Genomic DNA, 24,185 nt, shown 5'->3' on the forward strand with positions numbered 1-24,185 from the left:
TAATGATCTCATGGCAGAATTTGATCCACATGCACAGGTGAGCAGAGTAATTAAACAATTGGCAATTGGATGGGACTCCCATCAGCCATGTAAGAACTGGGTCCTTGAAGGAGGAAAAAGGAAACCACAACATTGACCCCACAGACGGTGGAGGGGATAAACGGAGGGTGTCGACTTGTTCTCGTTTGGATTTTTCCACTTAAAACTTGCTGAGTGACTGCATTGCTTCCTTTAGCTTAAGGTGGTAAAAATGGTTGTAAAATCAGCCTCCCACAGTGAGGTGGTTCAGCAGTGACTGTAGAGACCGGCTGTCTCTGGTAATCTAACAGGATCACCCCACCATCTGCAGCGGGGAATACAGAGCGGCTCTTGTGTTTTTGAAGGAGTACTCTGAGAAATGCTAGCAGCCCAGAGCTGGTGACATTTCTCAGGTACTCGTGTTCCCACGGAGGTTTAAAGATTATCCTTCACTTAGCATGCTGGCGGCCGAGACATGCTTGGCTGAGACATCTGCCGCATACCTTCAGGTGAGGTCGGAGTCTCGGTTTGGGCAACCATTTCTCTCTCTCTCTCTGTCACGTCTCTCTCTCTCTCTCTTTCTCTTTCCTGTCGTTACTTCACTGTATCTGTCAGATAGCAGCTGTCAAACCCTGAACAATAAATGATTACGGGCAGATTTCACAGTTGCTTTGTCAACATCTCTGTGGAACTTGTGACTTCTCAGGGAATAAATGACCCAGGGTGTTTCCTTTTTGGCACAGTGTGCTCATACTGGACCTAACAGACAGAAAACAATTGTGAGACCTTTTGAATGATATTAAAGGAATGTGAGCAGAAGCGTTTTGGAACGGACAGACCCCTGGTCACTATATTGTACCTACTTTTTTTTATTATTTCTTTGTTCTTTAGGTGTTTGTGATTCCAAGCCTCCGGCCTTTGCTGGATTTATACACTCAACAAAAATATAAACGCAACACTTTTGGTTTTGCTCCCATTTTGTATGAGATGAACTCAAAGATCTAAAACTTTTTCCACATACACAATATCACCATTTCCCTCAAATATTGTTCACAAACCAGTCTAAATCTGTGATAGTGAGCACTTCTCCTTTGCTGAGATAATCCATCCCACCTCACAGGTGTGCCATATCAAAATGCTGATTAGACGCCATGATTAGTGCACAGGTGTGCCTTAGACTGCCCACAATAAAAGGCCACTCTGAAAGGTGCAGTTTTATCACACAGCACAATGCCACAGATGTCGCAAGATTTGAGGGAGCGTGCAATTGGCATGCTGACAGCAGGAATGTCAACCAGAGCTGTTGCTCGTGTATTGAATGTTCATTTCTCTACCATAAGCCGTCTCCAAAGGCGTTTCAGAGAATTTGGCAGTACATCCAACCAGCCTCACAACTGCAGACCACGTGTAACCACACCAGTCCAGGACCTCCACATCCAGCATGTTCACCTTCAAGATCGTCTGAGACCAGCCACCCGGACAGCTGCTGAAACAATCGGTTTGCATAACCAAAGAATTTCTGCACAAACTGTCAGAAACCGTCTCAGGGAAGCTCATCTGCATGCTCGTCGTCCTCATCAGGGTCTCGACCTGACTCCAGTTCGTCGTCGTAACCGACTTGAGTGGGCAAATGCTCACATTCGCTGGCGTTTGGCACGTTGGAGAGGTGTTCTCTTCACGGATGAATCCCGGTTCACACTGTCCAGGGCAGATGGCAGACAGCATGTGTGGCGTCGTGTGGGTGAGCGGTTTTCTGATGGCAATGTTGTGGATCGAGTGGCCCATGGTGGCGGTGGGGTTATGGTATGGGCAGGCATCTGTTATGGACGAAGAACACAGGTGCATTTTATTGATGACATTTTGAATGCACAGAGATACCGTGACGAGATCCTGAGGCCCATTGTTGTGCCATACATGCAAGAACATCACCTCATGTTGCAGCAGGATAATGCACGTCCCCATGTTGCAAGGATCTGTACACAATTCTTGGAAGCTGAAAATGTCCCAGTTCTTGCATGGCCGGCATACTCACCGGACATGTCACCCATTGAGCATGTTTGGGATGCTCTGGACCCCAATAAAACAAAACTGCACCTTTCAGAGTGGCTTTTTATTGTGGGCAGTCTAAGGCACACCTGTGCACTAATCATGGTGTCTAATCAGCATCTTGATATGGCACACCTGTGAGGTGGGAAGGATTATCTCAGCAAAGGAGAAGTGCTCACTATCACAGATTTAGACTGGTTTGTGAACAACATTTGAGGGAAATGGTGATATTGTGTATGTGGAAGAAGTTTTAGATCTTTGAGTTCATCTCAGACAAAATGGGAGCAAAACCAAAAGTGTTGCGTTTATATTTTTGTTGAGTGTAGCTTAGCTGATAGCTGATCTTATTTGCTTATGTTGTTTCTGTGCAGAATTGGAGCTGTATAGTGTGTTGGTGGCTGTCAGGATACATGACCTAGACGGGCTGAGAAGAGGAATGAGTGACTAATGGGTGCTTGGACCACTTGATGCAGTTGCTCTTTTGGTCCCCGCATCTACTTATTCTTTGGTTACGAACACGTTTATGGGTCTTTCATATCGAACATGCAAAGTGTGGTACTGATCGTCGAGTTTGGTTTAAGCGAATGCGGACCTCTTCACACCAGATACATCTCACTTGCTGTTGAGGAGGCACAGTTTTCTATGTCGCTTATCTGCCAGCTGCTGGAACAAGTCCGAAAATTTGAGATGAGCCTGTGCCAGTTTAGGGACTTTTGTTACAATTGTGACAGAGGAGACAAATTACAGAGACCCAGTTTATCTCATTGAGCTGCCAGCAGTTTGTCTGAAGTGTGTGATTAATATGAAAATAAAACTTGATACTAGTGTGGTTAGCATTAGCCTAGCCTTTAGCACAAAGTAAATACATTAGCTAATGCTGGCTGAATGATAAACTGAACAAACTGAATTTGTCTCACCAAAGCTTACTTGCTTGGTATTAATCGCAATCGGGTCACTGACTTGTTTTTATTTGTAAACTGTTTCATCTGTATATGTGTATATACACCCAGTAAATCATACCATAACTCTAGTCCCCATATATACACTCACTGGCCACTTTATTAGGTGCACCTTGCTAATATCAGTATTGACATGATGGCATCACGCAGTCGCCCATTCAACTAGTCCCTATTCTCCTCTAACTTATAACATCAAGAAGGTATTTTCGTCCACACAACAGTCCCTCACTGAATATCATCTCTTTTTCAGACCGTTCTATGAAACCCTGGTTGTGTGTGAAAATCCCAGTAGTTCAGCAGTTTCTGAAATACTCAGACCAGCCCATCTGGCACCAACAGTCATGCCACATTCAAAGTAGGGACGTCCCGATCCGATCACGTGATCGGAAATCGGGCCCGATCTCGTGGTTTCAGACTTGATCGAAATCAGATGTTGCATCCCGATCAGGAATCCGATATAGATTTTATCCTCATTATTTTGATCAGTGCTATTTCAGGCTCATTATTGCAGATTAATGGGCCTTTCACGCGTCGGAAGCATCAGAGGCGTGAGACGCGTTGCTTTTTAGAGGCGTCAGAAGCGTCACTTTAGCTCGGGTTTTGACGTGACGCTTCTGACGGGAGCACGCCTTGGCGCTTGTTCAACCCAATCTTTTTTTTTTTTTTTCTTTTTTTTTTTATTGAGCAAAAGAAAAAACATAAGCTCAACCGGACAGAGGTGGGGGGAGTTACGCGCGCAAAGTTTCTTTTCGCAGAACTGCTGTTTGTGTGTTTACGCACTCATCCTGATGCCTCGATGGAATGACAAGAGGATGATGGACACTTTCCCACTGAAACTCTTGCTCAGTCATCCTTCCGTGTGCAGCAGGACCCGGTGCTGACCAAGTCCTCAGGACGACGATCTGTCATCTGATTAACAAAAAGAAAAAAACAAATTGTCCTGTGATCGTTTGTCTGCAAAATCGAGCGAGAGATGGTGTGCGCACGAGCGACGTGCACACTCATCACATTTAGGAGCGCATCTTAAAGAGCTCCCATCTTCATTCACGTTCACTGCGCTGCTCTGAACTTGTTGAACACTGATAAAGCATCAGAGGGACACTGAGGACTGTCAGGACGCAAATGTAAGTTGTTGTTTTTTTTTTTTTTTTTTTTTTACTTTTTCAAGTTGACTTTTGAACTTTCGACGCTCTGAGCTGTGACGTAGCTTCGCGCTGTCCAATAGGAACGATGCGTCAGGCCAAAACACGGAAGACTCGTGGCAGAAACCACTGATCTGTACAAATGGTAAATGGACTGCATTTATGTAGCACTTTTCCATCTGCATCAGAAGCTCAAAGCGCTTTACGATTATGCCTCACATTCACCCCGATGTCAGGGTACTGCCATACAAGGCGCTCACTACACACCGGGAGCAATAGGGGATTAAAGACCAAAGGGCCCTTAGTGATTTTTCAGTCAGGCGGAGATTTGAACCACAGATCAGTGCAGAAACCACGTGTCTGAAGAAAAATCCTTGGAAATGGTTTTTTTTGTTGTTGTTTGTTACCTCAAAATTTCTGATTACTGTTTAAAAAAGTTTAGAACACTTGTAATTAAAATAGCTAAATCAATAAATGGTTCTTTAAAAACCTTTCATCTATAAATTACAACCACCTGTTATTTCAGATTAGATAATTTCTTGTTTAACATATGGAACCTTGGACATTCATTCATTCATCTTCTACCGCTTAGTCCAATTAAGGGTCGCGGGGGGCTGGAGCCTATCCCAGCAGTCATAGAGCGTGAGGCGGGGTACACCCAGGACAGGACGCCAGTCTGTCACAGGGCCACAAACAGACAGACACACACACACACACACACACACACACACACACACACACACACACACACACACACACACACACACACACACACACACACACACACCTAAGGACAATTTAAAGATTCCAATCCACTTAACCCGCATGCCTTTGGAGGTGGGAGGAAACCGGAGCACCCAGAGGAAACCCACACAAACACGGGGAGAACATGCAAACTCCACACAGAAAGGCCACAGGAATTGAACCCACGACCTTCTTGCTGTGAGGCAACAGTGCTAACCACTAAGCCACCGTGCTGCCCCTTTGACATTTATTTTTAGACAAATAAAATAACATGGAAATTTGTACATTTTTAAAGTCTGGTAGATTATTACTTGATTGTTCAAGCTACCTCAAGAAGTGGTGCACTGTTTAAGTGATAAATAATAAAATAAGGTGATTAAAATGAAATTATTATATATTTAGCATTTGTTCATTGTTCATTCAGTTTTTTTAAAGTATCGGATCGGGACTCGGTATCGGCAGATACTCAAAATCAGATGACTCGGAATCGATCAGGGCCAAAACCTTCTAAAATGACATTTATGGACATAATAAGCAATCTGGGCTTAATTTTTGATAATTTATAGGTAAGTGTTTTGTATATATGAATTGGCGAGATGTGAAGATTAATTTAATTGGAACTTGATTGTTTTGGTTTTGTTTTTCCCCCTATTTTTAAAATTATTTCTCATTTTATATATTTTTGAATGCATTTTTAATTTCTGTATATTGTGTTTGTTGATTTGTGTGAACCCCAGGAAGAATAGCTGCATCTCAGCTGTAGCTATTGGGGATCCAAATAAATAAACAAACAAATTGGTTTCCTCTGTGTTGGACTGGATGTCTCATGTCTATTAGCTGCAAAAGTATTCCTTACAGGGCACCTCAGACAGTTGAATTTGGTTGTACTTTGATAGTGCACTGATGCTGTGCGGCGATGGCACGTGCACCGATGAGCTGCGTGCAGCGAGGGCGCGTGCCACTTTCCTTGGCATCAACTTCTGCACAGAGCTGGAAATAATGGGTTACAGAGCACTTTGCGTGTTCCATGTAAATGGCCCTTTATTTGTTGTTTCCATGTTGACTTGCTGCTTTTCTCAATGTCCATTAATAAGGTTGGGGGGGCTGAATAAGTACTTTTTGGACAGAACTGTGTGGAGGTGTATGACTATTCAAATGACACTATTCAACTGAGAGATTTAGAGCAAGCTCTTGTTTTTCCTGATGTAATTAGGATGCCCAATTAACACAGATGTCAGTAGTGCTGTTAGTCAGTGTGCAGAAATAGAAATGGCCCCTTCATTCATTCTGACAGCTGTCACCGTTGTAGCTTGTTGGAATGCTTCCGCACACCTTCTCACTCATCATTCTTTACCCTTAGTTGCCCTTTGAACAGCCCAGAACTGAGCTTCCCTCAAACCTACCTGTGTGTGTGTGTGTCGTGATTTTTCCAAAGCAGAAACGCACTGACACAGTAAGGTGTCGTCTCACGGGCTTCTTTGCAGGAAGGTGGCATATTGATTTGTTTGCTTCTTGTAGCACATCCATGCCTGACTCATTGTCTCTCTTGCAGGTGTAATGAGAGCGCTGGTCATGGACAGATGATGGACGTGGAGACGTCATATTCAGACTTTATCAACTGTGATCGCACTGGCCGCAGGAACGCAGTGCCCGACATCTCGGGAGAGAGCACGGTGGTGGCCACTACGAGTGATCTCACCAAAGACCTGGCACAGATGGACCTGAAGGCTGCAGGTCAGTAACCCAGTACGAGTCCTGTACCTAGCCCAGCGACAGCATTAACGCTAGTTTTCACTGGATCAGGTCGAGACCTGTGACTGAATTTGCAGATACATGACATCATGTTCTGTTGTAACTGCATTTATTTGAATTTTTGTGTAGTACCACAAAAGTTTTTTTTTTTTTTTTTCCCCCCAGAAATTTCCGAATACAGAACATACATTGAAGAACATGCAAAAATCATCTGCAGTTAGCATGGCCAGAAATGTTAGTGGACTATAAATCAGGGCTGTGAAAACGCCGCGGATCTGCGAAATTCCGTGGATTTCATCATGGGGAGTAGGGGGGCGGGGTATTAGTGTTTTACTCTATAATTGTGATCTTCACTGAGTTTTTAAAATATCAAATCAAATCAGTTTTATTTATATACCGCCAAATCACAACAGTTGCCCCAAGGCGCTTTATATTGTAAGGCAAAAGGCAAAACGACCCCCCATGAGCAAGCACTTGGCGACAGTGGGAAGGAAAAACTCCCTTTTAACAGGAAGAAACCTCCAGCAGAACCAGGCTCAGGGAGGGGCAGTCTTCTGCTGGGACTGGTTGGGGCTGAGGGGAGAGAATCAGGAAAAAGACATGCTGTGGAAGAGAGCAGAGATCAATCACTAATGATTAAATGCAGAGTGGTGCATACAGAGCAAAAAGAGAAAGAAACACTCAGTGCATCATGGGAACCCCCCAGCAGTCTAAGTCTATAGCAGCATAACTAAGGGATGGTTCAGGGTCACCTGATCCAGCCCTAACTATAAGCTTCAGCAAAAAGGAAAGTTTTAAGCCTAATCTTAAAAGTAGAGAGGGTGTCTGTCTCCCTGATCTGAATTGGGAGCTGGTTCCACAGGAGAGGAGCCTGAAAGCTGAAGTCTCTGCCTCCCATTCTACTCTTACAAACCCTAGGAACTACAAGTAAGCCTGCAGTCTGAGAGCGAAGCGCTCTATTGGGGTGATATGGTACTATGAGGTCCCTAAGATAAGATGGGACCTGATTATTCAAAACCTTATAAGTAAGAAGAAGAATTTTAAATTCTATTCTAGAATTAACAGGAAGCCAATGAAGAGAGGCCAATATGGTGAGATATGCTCTCTCCTTCTAGTCCCCGTCAGTACTCTAGCTGCAGCATTTTGAATTAACAGAAGGCTTTTCAGGGACCTATTAGGACAACCTGATAATAATGAATTACAATAGTCCAGCCCAGAGGAAATAAATGCATGAATTAGTTTTTCAGCATCACTCTGAGACAAGACCTTTCTAATTTTAGAGATATTGCGCAAATGTAAAAAAGCAGTCCTACATATTTGCTTAATATGCGCATTGAAGGACATACCCTGATCAAAAATGACTCCAAGATTTCTCACAGTATTACTAGAGGTCAGGGTAATGCCATCAAGAGTAAGGATCTGGTTAGACACCATGTTTCTAAGATTTGTGGGGCCAAGTACAATAACTTCAGTTTTATCTGAATTTAAAAGCAGGAAATTAGAGGTCATCCATGTCTTTATGTCTGTAAGACAATCCTGCAGTTTAGCTAATTGGTGTGTGTCCTCTGGCTTCATGGATAGATAAAGCTGGGTATCATCTGCGTAACAATGAAAATTTAAGCAATGCCGTCTAATAACACTGCCTAAGGGAAGCATGTATAAAGTGTATAAAATTGGTCCTAGCACAGAACCTTGTGGAACTCCATAATTAACCTTAGTCTGTGAAGAAGATTCCCCATTTACATGAACAAATTGTAATCTATTAGATAAATATGATTCAAACCACCGCAGCGCAGTGCCTTTAATACCTATGGCATGCTCTAATCTCTGTAATAAAATTTTATGGTCAACAGTGTCAAAAGCAGCACTGAGGTCTAACAGAACAAGCACAGAGATGAGTCCACTGTCTGAGGCCATAAGATCATTTGTAACCTTCACTAATGCTGTTTCTGTACTATGATGAATTCTAAAACCTGACTGAAACTCTTCAAATAGACCATTCCTCTGCAGATGATCAGTTAGCTGTTTTACAACTACCCTTTCAAGAATTTTTGAGAGAAAAGGAAGGTTGGAGATTGGCCTATAATTAGCTAATATAGCTGGGTCAAGTGATGGCTTTTTAAGTAATGGTTTAATTACTGCCACCTTAAAAGCCTGTGGTACATAGCCAACTAACTAAAGATAGATTGATCATATTTAAGATCGAAGCATTAATTAATGGTAGGGCTTCCTTGAGCAGCCTGGTAGGAATGGGGTCTAATAAACATGTTGATGGTTTGGAGGAAGTAACTAATGAAAATAACTCAGACAGAACAATCGGAGAGAAAGGGTCTCTCCGATTGAATACGAGGGCTGTCAATAAAGTATAGGTCCTTTTTATTTTTTTCAAAAACTATATGGATTTCATTCATATGTTTTTACGTCAGACATGCTTGAACCCTCTTGCACATGCGTGAGTTTTTCCACGCCTGTCGGTGACGTCATTTGCCTGTGAGCACTCCTTGTGGGAGGAGTCGTCCAGCCCCTCGTCGGAATTTCTTTTCTGTGAGGTTGCTGAGAGACTGGCGCTTTGTTTGATCAAAGACGTGCTGATGGGTCCGCATGTCGGGACGCAGCCGGTGCAGTGCGGCGGCACAGGAAAAACACCTCTGTGTTGATAACCATTTGTAAAATCCAGGCGGCTTTTGATGGCTTTCAGTGGAGTGAGTATATGAGAAATTGTTTAACAGCTGGACATGTTCCAACTTGTCCTTAAGGCTTCCAACAGAGGTGTTTTTCCTGTGGCGGAGCGTCGCAGCGGCTGCGAGCTGATGCTGCAATCTGTCCGCACGTCTTTCATTAAAAAAAATCTCCTTTAACAGTGGAATATCTGGATAAAATGCTGAAACTGACTTCTTCTGAAACTTCTCTGTTCTCTCACGACGTCCTGGATCAATAGAGCCTGAAATGTGGAGGTTTTCAGCTTGAAACAGGCAAGATGGCGAGAAAAACAGCTTGGAAAAGTCTGATAAGGACAATAATCTGTGGAATTGTTGCCGGCTTCATCAACACACCTGAAAGATAAAAGAAATGGGAAAAGTGAACTGTGCCCTCTCAGGAAACACGGTAAGAATTTTTCTCTTTATGAAAAATAAACATTGTGCTGTTCAAACAGGATTTTAGACAAGATTATGTGACTTTTTTTCATTAATCTGGGCTTTCATTCATTGGGAAAAAAAAGACTGTGGCTTTGAGTGGATTTACATGAATTTACACAATAATGTAAATGAGTTTTTATTAATGTAGACTTTTTCATGGGGAAAAAAAGACACTGTGGCTTTGAGTGGATTTACAGGAATTTACACAAGAATGTTTTGTTTTTTTTACTAAAAAGTATGTTATTGATATTTTACCATAATTTCAAAATATTCTCCAAGCTTTAGCTGTGGTTTTTGAAATGCTGTAACAGTCTTTTCAGTCTTCATGAATTTCATGTAGTTTAATTGTTCTGAGTTAATGCATTATTTGGTTTATAATTAAAAGGAAAATCATTCCAGGTCCTACTTCCACGTCATATTCTGTTTTTTCAGCATGATCTTTGAATACGGGGTCATTTAAATATGCACTAATTTTGAATTTTTTTTTTTTTTTTTTTTTTTCCAGGAGAAAATGTATCATTAGATAAAAAATTAATTTGATTTCTGGGATCCATGGAGCCCGAGACCCCGGCTTCTGGGGCCTATGCCCCCCCAGACCCCCTGCAAATTTTCCTCGGATTTACAATTTTCATTTCACAGCCCTGATATATGAAGGTTCAAATCAATTGCACATGCTAATGCAAGCTACGTGTATCTTTCAGCCAAGCCCCAAACTCCGGTGCTGAAAAATAAAGTCCACACAGAACTGGCAAATCTTGCAAATGCTTGAATGGCCAATTGAGGCTAGTTCAAAAAATGTCAGTCCCCTGATGCCCATGTTACAGCAAACACAAACATGTTAACACCCTGGTAGAGAGAACAAAATTATGAATTCTTAGGGGCATGGTCTGTATGAGTTGACAGCTAATCTGCTGGGTGCTTGGTCCTGCTAGCCAAGGCTGCGATCTGTTCTGGATTAGACTGTCTTTTCTGAGCTTTTCATTACAGACATCTGAGATATTATGGCTTGCTGTGGAGATAACTGGACAAACAGACCATTTAAGAAGTCTGTACACAGTGTTGCCACAGTTACTTTGAAAAAGTATCCAATTACTGATTACTCCTTAGAAAAAGTAACGTAGTTACTTTACTGATTACTCAGTTTTAAAAGTAACTAAGTTAGATTACTAGTTACTTTATTAGTTACTTTCAGCAGCTGCCAACAGCACCCTCTGCCGTTTTGCTAATACTCACTTTATCCTTTCTTGACTTCAATGAACATAAATACTTGTTTTATTAAAAAAAAAGTCAGTTTTCTTGACCTTATTTTTAACTGTTGACAGCACTGTAATGGAAAACTTAACCATATAATCTACATTATTTATAAATGTAACTATTACATTCACACTTAAATTATTTCTTAACATTTTAGTTGTTAAAATTATTATTATAGTATTCGCAGCAGTAGTAGTAGTATGAAAATTGTCTTCAAAGGTGAACCTTTAATCTAGGGTTGTGGGGGAGGGCCCCCCCCCCACACCCCCTTTGTGCCTGAATTTGCCCCTGGATGACCGTCTGAGCAGGAGGAATTGATAGCGTGTATTTATGGACAAAGCACGACCAGATTGACAGGTAGGAATTTTTTTGTTTTGTTTTTCAGCGTTTTTTTTTTTTTTTAACTTCATGTCATCCTCAAAGAGACCTTAGGGGCATTTGGGTGGAAAAACAAGCGTTTGTTAATCATGTGGATCAGCTGTTTTAGCGAGGACATACACGGAGTGTCACAGAGTTTTAAAGAGAAAAAAAAAAGCATAAAAATGTCTTTGTAAAGCTCAGTGCAGGTCTGCTGCTGTCACCACGCTTTGAGAGGCAACAGCTGTTTTTTCAACTCGGAGCTGCACTGCAGAAAACAGATGAAAAGCTCACAGCATCAAACGCTTTGTGGGCAAAGTGGGCAGTTCAGTGGAACCGCGACCTCCTCCTGCCCCACGGGCTGCTGCCATTGACCCACAATACAAAAAAATGGTAACAGACAGTGACTTGGAGAAGTAACTTTAATCGAATTACTGATTTAGAAAGCTTAACGCATTAGATTACTTGTTACTAAAAAAAAAAAAGTCAGATTACAGTAATGCATTACTAAATTACACGTTACCAGCAGTCTGTACACTACTATTTCCACTGAGTGAAATTTTAGTGTTAATTTCTCTGTTAGCGATAGTGTGCTGTGAGCACATAGTGCTGCCTAACAGGTCTCTGGCTATAGCTTGGTTGGCTCCATTGTTACTGAGGCAGTATTCCAGTCATGGTTTTTAATACCAGCATCCAAGTTATGGTGCCCTGACACTTGCACGACTTTTGGTCCCGCACCCTCGCGCACTTCGTCGTGAAAATGCTACCCGCTGTACTTCCAGCTGGATGCAGCACTTTGTGCACTGGATGCTGCGTATATAAAATAATTATTTCATAGCGGATTAATAATTTTCTCTTAAGTTTTGCTGATTAAAAATGGCTCTAATCGCTACTGGAATCACAGAGGACTGTTTCAGTAGCAGCTTTTTTTCCCCTCTATCTCTCTCTCTCCTGTGCTGGATGAGGTGGAGTTTACATTTGTCTAAAAGGTAATTATTTATGTTGTAATGGCTTGGTAAAACAGTTGCATGTTCATTCCTTCTTATGAACAGCTGTAAAATTATGTTCATGATAGATTTAACATGTTATAATCTTTCAGATGAGCTACGCTGTGATGCAGTGCGCTGAGTCAATCACTCGCGCTCACACGCAGTGTTTTTGTAATTTTCTACAGTATTCACGTGAAGTTCATGTAATTAATGGGTGACAGAGATTTTGAACATTTCAAAATTTTCTTTGCGCATTTGCATGAAGCCGTGCACAGTTTACAACAGTTTGCGACGAGTTTGCTGTTTTGCACGGCAGAGTGCGTGCAAGTGTGCGGATCAAAGTTGTGCAAGTGTCAGGGTACCTGTAGCCATTTTGCAAGCCTCTGTTAGCTTTAGCGTTTTTTTTTTGTTTTTTTTTGCTCAGTGTGAAACTGGTCATGTTTCATTTGTCACACCAGTCCTGTCTGTTCCCCACCCTCTTTTATCCATTCATGGGATGGCTGGGAAGTGGGTGGCCAGATCATGCCAAGATGGCAACATTTGGAAGTGCCCTATTTGAGCTTCAAACCCACTCTTCAGCAAATGACATCACGGAGTGTTTGTCCAGTAGATATATTTTGTTTATCGCTGCTCTGTGTGATACCTCTTAACACATCAGTGTAGACTTCTGTATTTAATTTGACAGTTTTCACCTTCAGGCTCAGATAGAATTCTGTTCATCCCTGATCCTGTTCATTTAAAGGTATATTTTACTGCTATTGACGAGCATTTTAAAAACGGACTCCCTGTAAATGTGCGCATCCATACAGATTGTAAAACCCTCATGTGAAATCCTTTAAAATGCAGTATACAAGTGTAAGAGAGTATACATAGTGCACATAATTACACTGAAAAGCTGAACACACATTAAAATACAGACAGCTGCTTTTGCTCAGTTTGTGCTCTCTTCTGCTTTTGTTGGTCTAAGTGTTAAATGAGTTGTTATCGCACCATCATGACAGAAAGTCAGTGCTTCCTCGGCACTCAGCAGAGGTGTCACATTTTTAGTCCGAACATGTTTGCATACTCGTTCTCACTCTGACAGAGATTGTGTGTCTTTTCATTTCCTTTCCACACAAATACATATTTCCCAGGACACAATGAACAGAATGACCACAGAGCATCTGCTGTCAGAGCAATTTGTCATCCTGTTCTCTGGATTGTTGTTGTTTTCCCAATCCAGGAGCCTGAAGATGCATATTTATTACTTTTTCAAAGAATATCACCACACCTTTATTCTATGTCGAGGCAGATTTGACAACCACCCAGGCAGATGTTGAATGAGTAAAGCTGTGTGGCCTTTGGGCTTTTTAAGATTTAAGCCATGAAAATCAATTTCTTTGAGACACGATAATTTTATTCCTTAGTATTTATTCATAATATTATATTACCAATATGATCTAAATTTGTGTTGTCTGGAAACAATTTAGAATTTTGACTCCTGAAGGGTAGAATTTCAAATAATCAGACGCCATGAATTACATTTGGTAGCAACATCATAGAACACGTGGGAGCTTCCCTCGGAGCTTCGCAAGGATGCTGGGAAGGATGTGGCGGCTGTCAGAGTAAAGAAAGGCAGTGTGACGTCAGCTGGCTGCTCGCTTGAAAAAAAATAAGCCAAGATGAATGAAAACTCTCTGAAAAGGCATATTTCTGTATAAATTGAGCGTTCTCATATATTTTGTAAAGGTAGCGAGAAATAAATAGGGATGCACGATCCACATATTTTTTCACTTCTGATACGATCCAGATACCAGAATTTGGATATCTGCCAATATCGATAACTATTCTGATACCAGAGATCTGTTTGCTTTAATATTATCATTATTGTTGATTTCATATGAGGATATTTTGTATCCCCAGTAATACAGCTTCATGATTAAGTGGTATAGAGGAGGATTTTTTTTAAAAAGAAGACCTGAAAGTTAGAATTTGCCAGAAGATACATCTAGATGCAAACCTAGAGTTGATGTTTTGGGGAAACAATTAAGTACTTTTGTTTATTGTTGGGTCAGTGGCTGAAGTTTCATGTCTTGAACACTAGAAGCCCCCCCCCCCCCCGGGTACATGTACCATTTAAAAGAGATCGCATTTCCAAAATGCAACAAGAAACCACCAAAAATTAAAGTGTTTAATTTACTCATATTTGAAGTCAGTCTGGGTAAATCGTCGCCCCTTCCTGCCGGCTGCTTTCATCTTTCTGGTCCTGGCTAAAACAAAATCCTTGTGCTCGTTAATGTGGCACTTTTTTAAATGTTTGATTTAGTTCTCTGTGCTGTAGGTCGCGACGGAGCTTCCGCATCTCGGTACAATGGCTTTTTTGCAAAGATCGTAAGTTGCTGTCTTGCTTTGCGGTGTTTCGAGTGTAAAATACAGTAAACATGTTGAGATGAAAGTTAGTCAGCCACAGGACTACTTAATGCTCGCCTGCTTGCTGGCTGAAAACTGGAATGGATTTTCTAAACAGAGGTGAGTCTCATTGAGACACACCTCCGTTCAGGAAATCCCTTCCCTATTTTTCAGCCAGCAAGCAGAGCAGCCAGCAGGGAATCACTTTTGGAGACTTTTCAGCAGAAAACACACACACACTCACACTCACTGTTCCTGGATCGGAAATGTCCTCAGCTTGGATCGGAATTTTCCGATCCGTGAATTATGTTGGAATCGAAATCCAATACCGATATTGGATCGGATCGGCCCCATCCTTGGAAATAAATACTTCTAAATCTAAAAATGCTGTTTTTGTGACTAGACAACACCTCTGAAGTGATTTACAAGACGTCTTACAGATATTAGCATGTACGCCCTGAGAACATGCATCCTGCAAATGGGTCAGGTCACAGGTACTCTCAAAACCACACGCACATGCACTTCCTACTGCAAGTTCTTCTGCACAAGGAAAATAAACTTCCCCCCAAGATAAATGTTCTTTTCATTAGATTGAGCTGTAACTTTGCAGCATGTTAAAGAAATAAACTGGCATTATAATGCTTGGATTTCTGTAACTAAATTTTCAGTTTTGTGAAATTTGAAAGGCTGTACAGCTTCAATTTAATATAGCATACGAAAGACTTTGATTTTCCCCAGGCAATTTCAAACTAGCCTTGAACAGTTTGAGGGAAAATCACGTTATTTTGGCCTTTGTCACACCACATTACCATATTACTAAATTCATCTATGTATAAATCTGATCTGGTTTGTCGGAAATGTGATGCATATGTAACTGGGCAGCAGCACAGAGGTGCAGCAGTTAGTACTCCCAATGAGTAATGTCCAGCACTAAAAAATGCACCAGAATCTTCAGCCAAATCAACACACAGAAATCTATTAAATAGATACATCGTGGCTAATTCCACCTCTTGTTTTAGAGGAGGCGTTCTGGGCGCAGACGTGGGACTTTACGGACATGAATCCTAAATTGTATTTAACTGTAAAAGTTAGATCAAATCAATATTGTACAATATGGTCTCTTTAGTGGTGACCAGCTGATATTAAGGTGCCAGCAGTTGAAGCTTGTCTCAGTATTTAAGACAAATTGTCACACAACAGTGGCAGGCAACCAACCAACCGAGGGCACACCACCAAGCATTTTCTGCTTCGTGGACATTCCCTCTGTAATCTGTCAGAGCTGTGCTGTGGTGTTATAGCGCCCACTGTAGGCTATTTTAACCACATGCAGAATCACGTGCATGTGGTCACATGGAGGTAGAAATGTATCACCATGAGAATCAGTCACAAAGGTTGTTTAATGCTGCTGCATTCATTGAAATTCATAATTTCTGAGTTGCAGACTTCATCCTCCCTCTAATTCATCAAACTCTCCTGAAATCTGGTCAAAAATCTGTTAAAGGACTGAATCTAAATTAACTGGCATTAGAGGCCAAACAGCCACATAAATGCCTTAATTTAATGTTCTGTTTGTTTTACAGCTGTGGGCTCAGATTCGTTACAGACAGCTGTAGAAGTTGGACTGATTGAAATGCATGAAAAAAGAGTGATTGAGGCATTTGCCTCCTCAAAAACGAGTATTGGTCATCACTTTTTTAAACTTGAAATTTAAAGCGAGCTGTTATCAGACCTCAGTTATGTTTCCAGCTGTTTCTGTGAGTGCAGTCATATAATTGTGGAACTTTTAGGATTTAATATATAAACTCAAACAGGAAAATGATTACGTTGAGCTGCACTTTTCTGTGGGCCCTTTAAACCCGTTAGTGCCAGATTAAAATAATGCAGACAAGATGTACAAGTTATTTTCAAACAAACAAAAAAAAAATGTCCCTTTAACTTAAACCCCTTTTTTCCTTGACCACTGCTTTTTTTTTTTTTGGACATAAAAATACTGTCACGCCCTGTAGTGCATCAGTTCCCATCATGCAGTGAGACTATATTCTGTTTGTAATTGTAGGCATGTTATTAACTGCCAGTGATGGTGTTGATTTTGTGTTAGGTTGTGTGCTCTACACATATTTAGTGGGACATGATGCGGGCTGGCAGCACGGTGACGGTTGAGTCAAAGTCAAAAATCAGTCAGTCAAAGTCAGTCATAGTATGCCACCTGCAGGAAGGGTGAAGGAGTGAGCTTCCTCCCCAAACTGACTCCAGCTGATTAGCTGACTGAAGACACCTGTCGGCGGGTTGTCAGCAGGATCACTCTGCCTCAGCTTGGGCAAACTGTGAAGAGGCTACTGGTATGGATGGACTGAAATGTATAAACGAAATGAAATAAGTGTTTTGGTTTGAAAAATGATTTGATGATGATGAATGTAAATTTCTGTTTTGTTGAAGGTTTTCAATCTAATAATCCTCCAAATTAAAAATCAAGAAGAGGAAGAGTTGATCTGTCTCTTTCTTCATGGTTTTGCCAGGCCTTTTTCAAGTTTGGGCAGAAGCTGAATAATTTAAACACTGTAGAACTTGACAAAGGATTAAAGGCCTGAGAAAACGTCGAAGCTGTCAAAGCAATTAAGTGGACTCCTTTATATACTGATAAGCTTCACAAAATGGCAGAGGAAGCTTTTGGGAAGACAGTGACCCAACTGAAGAAGGAAAGAACCCTGACTAAAATTGCTTTCACCAAAGCAGTTCATTTTCTCACCCAAGCAGCACAAGGCATGGCCAAAAGTGAACTACAAGAGGAGTTCAAGAAGCTCACCTGTGAAGCAAAAAAGCTCTGTGAGGCAAATGATGATTACAAAGCTGGTTTAATGGCAGATCTTGAGGATGCTGATAAGGAAGCAGAACTGGACAAGCAACAGGAGGCTGACCTGGAGAAAACAATTTACGATTGTCAATCAAAATTGGATGAAGTCAGAGAGCTGGTACAATCCAAATTATGGTCATGTTTACGGGGAGGATGAACTAGAAACATCAATCCGTGAGGCAGAGAAAGCGTGTGATGATGCTGCTGCAATACCAATCACTGCTGTAAATCAAGATGGCTGTGACGTGCAGATGACCTTCATGTCACAGCTGGTCCAAGAAGCTACTAAAAGCCTTGTGGCTTGGGAGTTGTGGATTCCAGCCAAGGAGAAATCTGGTCTGGAAGGTCAAGTAAAGGACCTTAAATTGATCAAGAATAAGCTTGAAGCAAGAAGGGCAGAGTTTGCTGTGGCACAGAGTATTGCAAAGGAGAAGTGGCAGCCTCAGCTGCAGCAGCCAGAATAGCAACCGCACCAGCTCCACACACCGCACCACTTATGAGAATAAAGCCGGTTAGTCTGCCCAGATTTTATGGGTGCAAAAGGGACTTTCACCGATGGAAAAGGGATTGGGAGAGCCTGCAAAAGCAGGGAGAACCCACCGGCTCAGTGGAAGTGAAAAAAATGCAACTCTTAGATAGTGTGGATGAGAAGATCTCCAGAGACCTCCACCTGTCAACATACAACACTGCTTAAGACATGTTTCGTGTATTGGAAAACAGATTTGGAAATAAATCTACAATTGCCCTGGAGATAATTGAAGAACTTGATAAGATTCCTCCTCTGAGACCAAATCACCCAAGGAAGGTGATTGACCTAATCCAAACCGTCGAGAAAGCTGTGGCAGACCTCACTGAGCTCAGGGACACAGGAGCCATCAAGAATCCACTGGTGACCAAGTCAGTTGAAAGCAAGCTACCAGATGCTGTAAAGAAAGACTGGCTTGTATTTATGGTGAACCCCCACAATAATGTCACAAGAGACAGTCTTTTTGATAGCCTCCTAAACTTCTTGAAAACTCTGGAGAAATTGGAACAGCTCGGTGTAACTGAGAAGCAAGAAAGGAAATTTGAAAAAAAAAACCTGCTTTCACACGTTCCACATGGAAAGAAGGATGTGTTTTCTGTGGAGATGAAAACCATACAGATAAAATTTTCTTCTGTAAGCTGTTCAAGGGATTGAAATTGGCTGAGAAGTAAAGTGCTGTGAAGAAACTGGGAGCATGTGAAAAGTGCTTGGGATGTCACGGAGAAGAGGATGAGTGCATCGGAACCTACCTGTGCAGAAATAAAGATTGCAGGAAGGGGAACTCATCAAATCACCATTACTTTCTCTGTCCAAGGGGGGAATCCAAAAGAGGTGGGGAAGATAAAGGTGGAAAAGACAGCAGGAGAAAGCCCAAGCTTACAGAGGAACCAGAAAAATTTATAGCCGAACTCTCCCCAGAAATGGCAGAAAAATGCAAGCGGGCTTTTACCAACATGACTGCGAAAACAAGCTGTACAAGAAAGGAACAGCTGGGACTGGTGGCAGAGAATGGATTGGAAGAGCTGCCAGTTATCATGATGCTGTTAGAAGTCTCTAATGCTGGTCAGAAAGTTGGATCCCAGATTGACTTGGCATCGGACACCAACTACATTGCTCACAGAGCTGCTGAAAGACTTAAGTTGAGGAGCGAGAAGGTCACGTTAGTTGTCCAGGGAGTAGGAGGTATGGCTATGAGGGTTACTACCATGCGATATCTACTCAGGGTGAGAGTCAAGACACTCAGAGGGACAGAACAAGCCCACGTCATCTGCTATGGGCTAAATGAAATAGCCAAAGTCCACAGAGTTATCAGTCCTGAACAGTTGAAGAAATTCTTCCCAGAGGTTGGGCTGGAGGATCTGGGAAGACCAGAGAGCATTGAACTGCTTATTAGCCACCGTGAAGGTCGATTGGCCCCACAAAGGGTGAAGATCGTTGGGGACCTGGTCTTGTTGGATGGCCCACTGGGAAAAACTGTAGGAGGAGCTCATCCAGATCTCTTTGAGGAAGTTAACATGACAGCACACCGATCAGAAACACACTTTGCCCGCTCCATGAGAATGGCTGCTGTGAAATATGAAGAGATCATTGGGGGAGGAGAGAGCTTGGCTGAAACCACAGTTGCAAGCAGAGAGTTTCTGGAATGGTGGAGATGGGATAGCATTGGAGCAGCCTGTGACCCAAAGTGTGGTGGATGTCGTTGCAGTAGTTGTCAACCAGGGGGAAAGGAGATGACATTGAATGAGAAGGAGCTTGAAATCATAAAGCAAGGCCTCACCTACTTTACGAGCAGATGCCCACAAAGATGCTCCACACTGGGACTCAAAATACCCCTGGATTGCAGACCCAACTTCTCTTCCTAATAACAGGAGTGCAGTGGAGGCTACCTTTCTGAGAACCGAAAGACAGCTCAGGAGGGATCCCAAGTGGCACACTGCCTACACGGCTCAAGTGCATGAAATGGTTGCGAGAGGAGCAGCAAGAAAACTCACCAAGGAGTGTGTCAACAATTGGAAAGGGCCGGTGTGGTATGTGAGCCACTTAATTGCACCAAATCCCCACTCTGACAATGCCAATACGCATCGTATGGAACAGCAGCCAAAAATTCAAGGGGCTGAGTATGAACGATCTCTTGTTGAAGGGGCCAGATGTTCTTAATCCAATCTGGGCAGTTTTACTCAGGTTCAGGAGAGGGGTTTTTGCAGCTCTGGGGGACATCAGGAAGATGTACAACTCTGTGTGGTTGGAAGACCGAGAGATGCACCTCCACAGATTCCTATGGAGAGATACTCAGGATGAGGAGATCGGAGAGTACGCGGTCACTAGAGTAAACATGGGTGATCGACCAGCAGGATGCATAGCACAGCTGGCTATGTGGGAGACAGCGAGGCTACCGATGTTTACTCACCTGGAGGAGCGTAGAGTCATAGAGGACAACTACGTTGATGATATCCTGACGTCCCACTGTGACCCAAAGAGGCTGGATGAGACGACAGAGGGTTTAGAGAAAATTCTGAGAGCTGGGGGTTTTTTTTCTCAAGCCATGGGTCCAGTCAGCGCAAAGTGGGAGGCAGACGAACTGGGAGACAGAAAAGCCTGAATCAGGAAAGGCAACAAGGGAAAGTGGAATCATAATACTTCCCAATCAGATGAAAGAGGGTGAAAATAGAGCCCTAGGGGTTGGATACCTGGTCCAGGAGGATAAGCTTTACATAACAGCCTCGATCAACTTCTCAAGAAGGAGAAAGAAAATGATAGGCCAAGACCTCCTTTAAGAGTAAGTAAGCGAGAAGACTCCTGACCCACTGACCAGAAGAGAGCTGTTGAGCCAAGTAGCTGGGCTCTATGATCCAATCGGCCTGGTTTCACCCATCAAACAGAAAGGAGCCATACCTGTCAGGAAAGCATTCCAAGAAACTGGGGGAGGAAGTCTGACACGAAATACTTGGGACAAACCCCTCTCTGGGAACCTCCGAAAGGAAGCCATCAAACTGTTTGAGGAGCATGTGCGTCTTGGTCAGACCACTGGAAGTGACAAGAGCTTTGGAGCTGTAGTATGCTTCAGCTGGGAGACTGAGCAAGGCGTCCAGGTTAGATTGGTTGAATCTAAGGCAAAACTTGCACCACTGGACCAGAAAGGAGAACCGGTCAAGGCAGAGATCTGTGGTGCAGTGTTCGCTACCTGGCTCAAAAGATTCATCGAAAAGCACAGCCGAATGGAAATAGAATGATGGTTCCACCTGCTGGACAGCCAAACTGTGTTGGGAGCCATTCAGCGAGATAACTATGGATACCAGACCTTCTTTGCAAATAGGGTCGGAGAAATTCAGAAGGCTGGACCACTCGGGGACTGGTGGTGGATCTCAGGGGATGTAAATATTGCTGATATAACTAGAGGAGCAAGTCCTGAGGATGTCAACGTTTCAGAATGGCAAAATGGACCTCAGTTCCTGAGGCAGCCAGTGGAGGAGTGGCCAAAAAAAGTCAGCTACAGAGATTGTAGCAAATGCCAAAGAGGGCATAGAGAAACTTCAAAGAAAGGCTTTCTCAGCAGTACTGACCAGAGCCGAGAAGAGAAAACTGGGTACAGCACTTCAAACCCTTAACTGTAATGAACCTGTGACCTATCCGATGACCTCTGATTGTCTTGAGGAAGTTCCAGCCCGCAGGCCCCCTGCTGGCTCAGTAGTTAAGCTACTTGTTGATGAGAGGAGTTTCAGCAGTTTATCTAAACTGGTCAGAGTCATTGCCTGGGTGTGGAGGGCTGCCACTAGGTGGAAGATGAAGGGTTCAGCGGTCTGTAAGGCAAAGTGGGAGGCAATACCTCTAAAGGAGGAGGCCAAAGATAAGCTAGCCATTCTGGCTGTTGGAGAGTGTGAAGATGCACTTCGAGACCTTTTCCTTGCAGCCCAGGAAGGTGTCAACTTTCATGACACTACCCTCAACAGACTGGCCGTATACAAAGACAATGAATCAGGACTGCTACTATGTGACGGAAGAATACAGTTCTTCAACAGATATAAGCTATAGACTTAGACTGCTGGGGGGTTCCCATGATGCACTGAGTGTTTCTTTCTCTTTTTGCTCTGTATGCACCACTCTGCATTTAATCATTAGTGATTGATCTCTGCTCCCCTCCACAGCCTGTCTTTTTCCTGGTTCTCTCCCTCAGCCCCAACCAGTCTCGGCAGAAGACTGCCCCTCCCTGAGCCTGGTTCTGCTGGAGGTTTCTTCCTGTTAAAAGGGAGTTTTTCCTTCCCACTGTTGCCAAGTGCTTGCTCACAGGGGGTCGTTTTGACCGTTGGGGTTTTTCCGTAATTATTGTATGGCCTTGCCTTACAATATAAAGCGCCTTGGGGCAACTGTTTATTGTGATTTGGCGCTATATAAATAAAATTGATTTGATTTTGATTTATGACGCCTCAGAGCAGCTAACCGATCAGATGTTATGACTCCTCACGGAGCGGCTGACCGATCGGTTGTTAGGACGCCTCACGGAGCGGCAGACCGATCGGTTGTTAGGACGCCTCACGGAGCAGCTGACCGATCGGTTGTTAGAGCGGCTGACCGATCAGATGTTAGGATGCCTCACTGAGCAGCTAACCGATCGGATGTTATGTTCAATGAACAAAATACCAACATTCTGGGCACAATGATCGTGTTTTCACTGTTACTTGATTTCTTTGTGCAACTAACTTCGTTATTCAAGCATTCAAAAGGCGATTCCTATCTCCACAAAACTCCAAACAGAGACGAGAAAGTTACTTGACAGTTCTTGTTGTTAAATTGTATCATTGTTTGTGGGACTTTCTAATTTGCGTAGCTCGCAGGTTTGACTGAGTCATGTTTATTAAAACTTGCCAAATCTGCCTGTTGGAGCACAATTTGGGCCGGTTGAGGGACATTTTTCTGGTCTTTCAGTCTGGTTAGAGCTGGTGCCTGCTGTAGTTTTAGTTTGGTGTTCTTCAGTTGACATATGTGCACTGTGGTTCATCTACTTTAAGCTTGTTCATGTTTTGCACAGTCAAACGCTTTAGCGGGAGCATAGTTATAACGTGTGGTGATCTGCACCACTGTCGTCCTTTCTGTCAGAGAAACGAGATGTGTTCCTCACACACACTTTTGTTTTTCCATTATTAACCTCTACAGAGTGTTGTGTGGGAAAAATATGAGGAAAGAGGTAATCTGAGATATATTTTAATCCATCATTACCAACACATCAGCGTCTGTGATGACAGGTCTCAATTTTGTTATTGGCTGATTATCTTTCTCAAAGAGTGGGCCGTGGACCACTGGTGGTCTGTGAGCAACCCCTAGTGGTCGGTGAGTGTATTAGTAAAATATTCCATTTTAAATTTTTTGAAATGTTTGAAAAGAACTCCAAAATCTAAAGGATAGTAACATGTACGTTCATGAGTAAACAAAGCAGTTTGACGTGTAATGTGCTGTTGGTGGATAGTTGGAGAATTTGGTTTGTTTTTATTTTTTTTAAATGGTTACAGTACATTCAGAAGGTATTCACAGTGCTTTACTTTTTCCACATTTTAGGTGACAGCCTATGGAGTAAATTCATTTTTCCCCTCAAAATTATACTCACAACACCCAAATATAAGATGAGTTTTTATTATTATTATTATTTTTGCAAATTGATTAAAAATAATAAAAAAAAACACTAAGAAGTCACATGTCCATAAGTATTCACAGCCTTTTCTCAATACTTTGGCAGCAATTACAGCCTCAAGTCTTCTTGAATATGATACCACAAGCTTGGTGCACCTATCTTTGGCCAGTTTGGTCCCTTCCTCTTTGCAGCACCTCTCAAGCTCCATCAGGTTGGATGGGGAGTGTCGGTGCACAGACATTTTCAGATCTCTCCAGAGATGTTCAGTAAGATTCAGGTCTGGACCACTCAAGGACATTCACAGAGTTGTCCTGAAGCCACTGCTTTGATATCTTGGCTGTGTGCTTAGAGTCACTGTCCTGCTGAAAGATGAACCATCACCCCAGTCTGAGGTCAAGAGCG

At 42.6% G+C, this 24,185-nt stretch overlaps 1 protein-coding gene across 2 annotated transcripts in view; it reads left to right on the forward strand.

Moving 5' to 3' along the window:
• pkig (protein kinase (cAMP-dependent, catalytic) inhibitor gamma) overlaps positions 1 to 24,185 on the forward strand; it is an 81,683-nt gene that overhangs the window by 52,786 nt on the left and 4,712 nt on the right. For both annotated transcript variants that reach the window (XM_034173363.1, XM_034173364.1), the window contains exon 2: positions 6,462 to 6,643. In XM_034173363.1, coding sequence (XP_034029254.1) covers positions 6,490 to 6,643 — 154 coding nt within the window. In that variant the 5' untranslated portion in view covers positions 6,462 to 6,489. The remainder of the gene's footprint in view (positions 1 to 6,461; positions 6,644 to 24,185) is intronic.

This window comes from Thalassophryne amazonica, chromosome 6 (genome assembly GCF_902500255.1).
Source record: "Thalassophryne amazonica chromosome 6, fThaAma1.1, whole genome shotgun sequence".
NCBI classification, from domain to species: domain Eukaryota; kingdom Metazoa; phylum Chordata; class Actinopteri; order Batrachoidiformes; family Batrachoididae; genus Thalassophryne; species Thalassophryne amazonica.